An 8,454-nucleotide genomic window follows, 5' to 3' on the forward strand; every position below is an offset into this window, starting at 1 on the left:
TCAAGACATTAACACCCACTTTAAAACATTTTCATTTTTTGATCGCTTGCCATATCTTTCCAACGCCCTTCACAAATTATACAGGTGGCCAGTCTAATAATTCGTGACCCGACATTGAAATTCATGGTATAGCAGACACCAGAAAAACAAATTTGTTGGATCGGGTGGCCTCAGAATAATTAAGAATGGGGGGTTGAATTAATTATTCCTAAACCTTTACTAATTAAAAATTTATTCTTCTAAGGTTTTTACTTATGCCGCTGACTTCGACTTGAAGTGCCTTTCCGCTTCTTCGAGGGTTCCGCCATTTGAGGAGTTTTTTCAAGATTTCAATCGGTTCAAATGAAAATGAGTGAAAAAAGATAAAGTTTGGGCTTTGTGGGTAGTGATTTGAATTGAGTGAGATATGGTTGGAAGAAAATTTGGGGGCGAGGGTTTTCGAGAGAGAGAAGAGTTGCAGGTTTCAGAATTCGAAATCTGAATATATAGGTGCAGGGACGCGTTGTAATCGATTATACAAAAATGGCAATCGATTACCAGAGAGCAACATTGCCAGAAATAACTGCTTGTAATCGATTACACTATTATGGTAATCGATTACCAGTGGTTATTTTATCCAGAAAACAAAAACAAAAGGCTTTCTAGGAGAGAAGAAGTTTTGAGTTAATATCAAAATACCTTTTTTTTATGAAAAATATATTTGAAAACACTTTATGAATAATTCTCAATCATGTAATTCACATATCATATCATGCAAAAACATTAAAAAATGAAGATAATCAATTTTATCAAAACAATCAAAACACAAGTATGAAGAATATTGATTTTACTTAAATATATGAATGAATATTTCATGCAAATAAGATGAAATCAATCAAGCAAATATACTCATGATTTCAAACAATCAAAAGACAAACAAATAAAGAATTGTTAGTCATCATAATCAAATTGCATGAATAAAAATTTCAACTTTAAGAGAAATTTTAATAAGATAATGGTTTTGATATTACCTTTTTCAGGATTGAAGTGTCTAGATCTTCAAAGATGAGGATCATGCTTTTTCTCCTTGTTTTTCATCCTTGTGAGATGTTCTCGTCACTTTCATAATATTTTGTTAGAAGATTAATCTCCTTTTCTGAACCATCGGATGAATCATTGTCATCCCATGCAATGTATGCTTTCTTAGTTCTTCTTTCGTCAAATCTTTTCTTTTCACTTTTTTCCGACCATTCTTCATTTGACGGACAGTTGGCCTTGATGTGACCAATTTGGTTGCATTTGTAACACCTAAGGACTTGAGAATCATCTTGTGATTTTCTTCCATTATTGAAATTCTAACGCCTATCAATTCTTCTTTTCTTGATGTATTTCTGAAATTTCTTAACAAAGAAGGAAAAATCTTCTTCATCATTTGAATCTTCTTCTTCGTTTTCTTCTTGTATTGAAGATGAGGCTTTAAGGGCTATGCTTCTCTTCTTTTTGTCATTTTCTTCATTCAGATTGAGGCGTTGAAGTACCATCTCGTGTACCTGCAATTTACCAAATAAAGTGGCAAGAGACATGGAAGAAAAGTCTTTACTTTCAGAAATAGCAGTTACCTTGGGCTGCCATTCCCTACTTAAACATCTTAAGACTTTATTAATTAAATCCTCATTAGGAAAGATTTTTCCTAAAGATGCAAGATGGTTTACTATATGTGTAAATCCTTTTTGCAAACTATGGATATTTTCATTTTGGTTCATCCTAAATAATTCATATTCATGGGTAAGGGTATTTATTCTAGACCTCTTTACATCTGTGGTTCCTTCATGGGTTAACTGGAGAGTATCCCACATATCCTTGGCATTAGTACAATTTGACACTCTAAAGTACTCATCTATTCCTAAGGCTGAAGTGATGATGTTTTTGGCTTTGAGAACATACTGGATTTTTCTCCTATCTTCTTTTGTCCACTTATCTCTAGGTTTTTGGGTTGTAGTGCTTGTGCTTACATCTACTATAGTGGGTATGTGTGGTCCTAATTCTATTGCTTCCCAAATATTTAGATCTATGGCTTCAATGAATATCTGCATGCGGGTTTTCCAATAATGGTAACCCTCACCATTGAAAATGGGTGGTCTGTGAATGGAATTTCCTTCAGGAAATAAGGGATTTGAGGAGGCCATCTATCTTGAAGTGGTTAGACTTTCTACAAGATACCTTCTCTGATACCACTTGTTGGTTCGAGTGGCCTCAGAATAATTAAGAGGGGGGTTGAATTAATTATTCCTAAACCTTTACTAATTAAAAATTTACTCTTCTAAGGCTTTTACTTAAGTTGTTAAGAGAATAAGGAGTAGAAGAGAAACTTAATAGAAAGTAAAAGCGGAAATTAAATGCACAGCGGAAATTACAAGAGTAGGGAAGAAGGAGACAAACACACAAGAGTTTTTATACTGGTTCGGCAACAACCCGTGCCTACATCCAGTCCCCAAGCGACCTGCGATCCTTGAGATTTCTTTCAACCTTGTAAAAATCTTTTTACAAGCAAAGATCCACAAGGGATGTACCCTCCCTTGTTCTCTTTGAACCTAGTGGATGTACCCTCTACTAGAACTGATCCACAAGAGATGTACCCTCTCTTGTTCTCAGTCAAACCCAAGTAGATATACCCTCTACTTGTACCACAAAGGATGTACCCTCCAATGTGTTAAGACAAAGTTCTCAGGCGGTTAAACCTTTGAAACTTTGTGAATGGGGATACAAAAGAATTCTCAGGCGGTTAGTCCTTTGAAAACTTTTGTATAAGGGAATGGGAAGAATCAAAAGAATTCTCAAACTATGTCGTTTTGAATTCTTTGACAAGGGAGAAGGGAGACACAAAAGAATTCAGGCGGTTAGTCCTTTGTTCTTTTGGAAAAGGGAGAAGAGAGACACAAAAAGAATTCAGGCGGTTAGTCCTTGGCGAATTCTTTTTGGCAAAGGGAGAAGAGAATGAAAAGATGAATAGCACAAGTTTTCAAGGTTTAGAAAACCAGAAAACTTTAGAAAGCTTTTGGTACAAAGAAGAAGAAGAAGTTCAAAGAGATTCAAGACTTGTAAAGGATTGATTGAATAAGTGTAAAAGTGTATTGAAAAGCAAATCAAAGCCTTGCATTTATAGACTCTTCATGTCTAGCCAAGAGGACCATTTAGAAGAGTTATAACTTTTAGAAAAACTTAAAACCAATTTGAAAAAGTCAAAAACCTTTTGAAGAGTTACATCTTTTGATTTTATTCAGAAACAATCACTGGTAATCGATTACACAAAGCTTTTATGTGAAACGATGTGACTCTTCACATTTGAATTTGAATTTCAACGTTCAAAGGCACTGGTTATCGATTACCAAAACATTGTAATCGATTACAACTTTTTGAAATTAATTGGAACATTGTAAATTCAATTTGAAAACTTTTTCAAAACAATTTTGCTACTGGTAATCAATTACAACAATCTGGTAATCGATTACCAGAGAGCAAAAACTCTTTGGTAAACATGTTTTGTGAAAAATCATGTGCTACTCAATTTTTGAGAAAAACTTTTCATACTTATCTTGATTAAGCCTTCTCTTGATTCTTGAATCTTGAGTCTTGAATCTTGATCTTGATTCTTGAGATCTTGAATCTTGAATCTTGATTCTTGACTCTAAACTTTCTTCTTGAGTCTTTAATTCTTCTTGATTCTTATCTTGAACTCTTGAATTGTTCTTGATTCACTTGAGTTGTTCTTTGATTGATCTTTGAGCTTTTTGTCATCACCTTTGTCATCATCTTTTGTTATCATCATTGTTATCATCAAAACACCTTTGAATCACCTTTGATTCACCATGAAGCTTTGCTTCTACAAAATTCAATATAACTACAACAATCAAATCTCTATAGCTCGTAGGAACACAACTAGTGAGTAAGTGCTAATAGCAAACAACGAACATCAAACATCAGCAAACAACCAACACCAAGCATTCAACAAAAAAACCAGAGAATGCACAGAAAAACATAGCAGACTCACAACTCATTGGCCGAAAGGTTCAACCTTCTCTGATACCACTAAATATAATGACCCGCCTCGTCGCTACGATATCAACACTCTAATACCCGATAATTTTAATTTTTATAAAAATAACTCCCTTAATTTGCATAATTATATCCATAATTATATAGAAACAGTAACTCGATACACGTCGTACACATAAACAAAAATTAAATTTGTTCATAGGTATAATTAAAATCCCAGTTTTACATCTTTAACTCAACAAAATAAAACTTAAAAACCAACTACGGAGGAGTTGATTACAAAACACAACTGTCTCCCAAAATAACGCCAACGTCATCACGTCGGCTCGGCGGCTCCTCACCAGAATCTTACTTCTTGCACCCTACTGCTATCATTCTGCTTCCACGAACAATGTTCGTGATCATCACAGGTATCAACTACACAATACAAAATTGTAAGGGTGAGTTCATTAAAAAAAGAACCAATACCAATTACAAATATACTCTGCCTCCGCTGTTGATAAAGCTATTGTCCCTTGTTTCTTGCTCGTCCAAGAAACTAAGCATCCACCAATGAAGTGACAACCTCCACTGGTGTTTCTTCTTTCCACTCTATCTCTAGCAAAATCTGCATCACAGTAATCAAGCAACCATATTCCTTTTCTCTCTTAAAACACATACCAAGGTTAGGAGTTCCAATCAAATATCTAAATATGAGTTTAAAAGCAGATAGATGAACTTACCTTGGTTTCTTTTAGAATCTGGCACAGAAGCATACACTGAACATAATGTCAGGTCTGGACTCAATGACATACAAAAGATATCCTATCATTTCTTTGTATGTCTTTTCATCCACCCGCTTTGATTCTTTGCCTAGTCCAAGTACAGTGGTTGGATGCATAAGTGTTTTCATTTGGTTTTCATCATCCATCTTCAACTTCTTCAGAAGTTCCTTCATGTACTTGGTTTGATGTGTGTATATGCCATTGTTTGTTTGCTTGATTTGAAGTCCAAGAAAGAACTTCAATTCTCCCATTATACTCATCTCAAACTCTGCCTGCATAAGTTTGGAAAAATCCTCGCACAACAAGTCATTAGTAGCACTGAATATGGTATCATCCACATATATCTTGACGACTAGGATTTGACTTCCATAATCTTTCTGAAATAGCATAGTATTTACCTTTCCTCTTATAAAGCCATTTTCAATTAAAAACGAACTTAACTTTTCATACCAAGCTCAAGAAGCTTGCTTTAAACCACACAAAGCTTTATTAAGTTTGAAAACATGATGAGGATAGATAGAACTCTCAAACCCAGGGGGTTGTTTCACATAGACTTCTTCCTTGATAAGTCCATTGAGGAACACACAGTTTACATCCATTTGATACAACATCATACCATGATGAGTAGCAAAGGATAGTAAAATGAGTATCGCCCTTAGATGAGCAACAAGAGCAAAAGTTTTAGTATAATCTATACCTTCCTGTTGTGAGTAACCTTTGGCCACAAGCCTAGGCTTGTTCCTCACATCCTTACCTATTTCTTCCAGCTTGTTTCTTAACACCCACTTTGCATCAACAACAGATTTTCCTTTGGGGTGTTCTACAAGCTTCTATCGTTGTTCTGAAACTAGTCTAGCTTTTCTTGCATTGCATTGATCTAGTATTCATCAGACATAGCATTATCTATGTGTTTTGGCTCAATCTGGGAAAGTAACGTTATATGCTTGAGAGAGTTCCTTGTCTAGACTTTGTCCTCAGGATCACCAATGATTTGGTACTTTGGATGATGTTTCCTCAGCAAGTATCTAGTTGGTTCTCTAACTTCTTCAAGTTAATCATCTAGTGGTGAGTTGGACGCAAGTTTGTCTTGACTTGATGTAGTAGTAGACCTGACGATATATTCCATTTTCATCTCTACAAAGGACTCATCCAGCTCTGACATTTGCAGTACTAGGCTTATTGTCATTAAATCTTATATGAATGGCTTCTTCCATAATCAAGGTTCTAGAGTTATACACTCTATATGCCTTGGACGATTCTGAGTATCCAAGTAAGATTACATAATCACATTTGGAATCAAAATTTCCAAGGTTATCCTTGGTGTTTAAAATGAAACAATAACATCCAAATGGGTGGAAATAAGAGATGTTGGGCTTACATCCCTTTCACAATTCATAAGGAGTCTTCTTTAAGACTGGCCTTATATAAATTTTGTTCTGTAAATAACAGTCAATGTTTACTATTTCAGCCCAAAGTGTTTGGGAGTTAAGTGATCATTAAGCATGGTCCTAGCGATTTCTTGAAGAGATCTATTTTTCCTCTTAACAACTTCATTCTATTATGGTGTTCTTCAAGTGTAAAATTATGGTGAATACAATTCTCTTCACGGAATTTTTCAAAAAAATCATTTTCAAACTCTCCCTCGTGATCACTTCTGATTGAAAAGATACAAATTATTTTTTCATTTTCAATATTTTTACGTAATTTATAAAAGGTATCAAAATACTCATCCTTCTAGGTTAGAAAATTGACCCATGTCCATCTGGTGTAATCGTCCACTGTGACCAGACAATATTTGTGTCCAGAAAGAGATGCAGTTCTGGTTGGTCCAAACAAGTCAAGGTGTAGAAGCTCTCAGGGCCTAGAAGTGGAAACAACATTTTTGGCTTTAAAAGAACTTTTTACTTGTTTCCCTTTTTGGCAAGCTTCCCAAAGAGAATCATCTTGATATGACAGTTTTGGAATTCCTCTTTTGAGACAATGCTTTTGAAGCTTTGAGATTAACCTCAAGCTAGCATGACCAAGCTTCTTATGCCATACCTAATGATGCTCTTTGACTGAGAGTAAGCATGACACCTTTTGACAGGACAAATCACCAAGTTTAATCTTATAGAGATTTCCTTGTTAGACGATACACATATCCTTGTTAAAGGTGACATTGTATCCATTGTCACATGATTGATTTATGCTTAGCAGATTATGCTTCAACCCTTTAATAAGTAGAACTCTATCAATGGGAGGATAAGGAGGAATCCAGACCTTACTAACACTAGTTATTAGACCTTTCTTGGTAAAGAAGAGTGAAGAGTTGTCCTTGTTCTAGACGATATATATATCCTTGTGAGTTGATTCAAAGAAGGCAATCATCATTTCCTTCTAGTACTCATAGTTGGCTCCCTTGAACATGGGAGACTTGTTCATAGCAAACCCTTCTTCCATTGTTTTAGGAATTTTCTTTCCTCTACTCTGTCAAGAGCTCAACCTAGAGGCCAAGCTCTGATACCAACTGAAGTACCTTAAACACACTAGAAGGGGGGGTTGAATAGTGTGATGGATAAAACTTATTCTTTCAAAACTTTGAAAAACTTTTCTCAAACAAATACAAATGGACAATGGGGTTTGTCCAAGGATTTCGAAATCACTTTGTGCATTAAAAACAAGTTTCAAAACTCGACACTATAGTGTAGAAGTAAACTATAGGAAGAAACTAGTTATATAGAAGCACTAAAGAAAACATAGAGGTTTTATATTGGATCCCTCCAACTCTTGGGCTATGTCCAGTTCTCCTTCAAAACTTGAAGGGTTCCACTAATCAGTTCTTTGATTACAACCAAGTATTATCTATGTCAGTTTTGACTACAACAACTACTCTCTAGGCCACTCTTGGAGCTATCCTTAATCTCCCCTAGAGATTAAGACCCAAGTATTATTTGTCACTAAGCCACTCTTGGCTTTCACAAACAATATATGTTTGAAAGAGAATGTATTCTTATCACTAAAAGAGTGTTTACAAAATAAGCTCAAATACAATGAAACTTGTTAACTTAGCAGAGTTAAGATTCACTCAATTCACTCAAGTTTCTTTTGTCCAGTAAAATTGACAGCGTTAAAGCACTTGTTTGTTTTGACTTAGATTATTATTCTCTTGTGATTCGACAACCTTAACATGAACATCTTCAAGCCTTATATAGACTTCAGAGCTTCGATCTGTTGAGAGATCCCAACTAGTCATTGTCTAATAGCTTTGACGCTTTACACGAGGTCATTACCGTGCAGAGAGAGAAAGTGGGGACCACAAATGTAACATCCCATTTTTCGTAATTAAATTAAAAAGAATTTTTATTTATAAATAAATTGATTCTTAGAAAATAAATGATGAGGTTTTTATAATTAAAAAAATAAGGAGAAATAATTTTATTAAAATAATGGTTGGAGAGAAAAATAAAAAAAGTATTTTATTTATTCATTTGATAGAGAATAAACTAGAGTTTCTTTGTATAAAATAATAAAAAATAAATAAATAGAGTAAATGATAGGTTGTGAGTATCCTAGCTATAAATAGCGACATGTTAGGTACTGGCGATAGCTTCTCAGCCTTCTCTTCCTCTCAATTTCATTTTTTCTTCTCTTCCTCCCAAAACCCTCTCTTTTCTCGCAT

General features: G+C 34.7%; 1 protein-coding gene across 1 annotated transcript; it reads right to left on the reverse strand.

Annotated features, from left to right (window-relative positions):
* Positions 1–4,570: 4,570 nt before the first annotated feature.
* On the reverse strand, positions 4,571–5,185 carry LOC102660842 (uncharacterized mitochondrial protein AtMg00810-like). Its single transcript, XM_006603309.1, has 2 exons — positions 4,790–5,185; positions 4,571–4,678 (listed from the first exon to the last, which is right to left on the reverse strand). The coding sequence occupies exons 1-2, from the start codon at positions 5,183–5,185 to the stop codon at positions 4,571–4,573; spliced, it is 504 nt and encodes a 167-aa protein (XP_006603372.1).
* Between the last annotated feature and the right edge of the window lie 3,269 nt (positions 5,186–8,454).

This window comes from Glycine max, chromosome 18 (genome assembly GCF_000004515.6).
Source record: "Glycine max cultivar Williams 82 chromosome 18, Glycine_max_v4.0, whole genome shotgun sequence".
Lineage (NCBI taxonomy): Eukaryota > Viridiplantae > Streptophyta > Magnoliopsida > Fabales > Fabaceae > Glycine > Glycine max.

Bases quoted from the DNA above. Each gene is read 5' to 3' on its own strand.
- LOC102660842 (XM_006603309.1), bottom strand. From the start codon at position 5,185: ATGCTATTTCAGAAAGATTATGGAAGTCAAATCCTAGTCGTCAAGATA. The intron at 4,679-4,789 runs GTATGCTTCTGT...ATGTGTTTTAAG, and splicing joins GACCTGACATTATGTTCAGT to AGAGAAAAGGAATATGGTTG.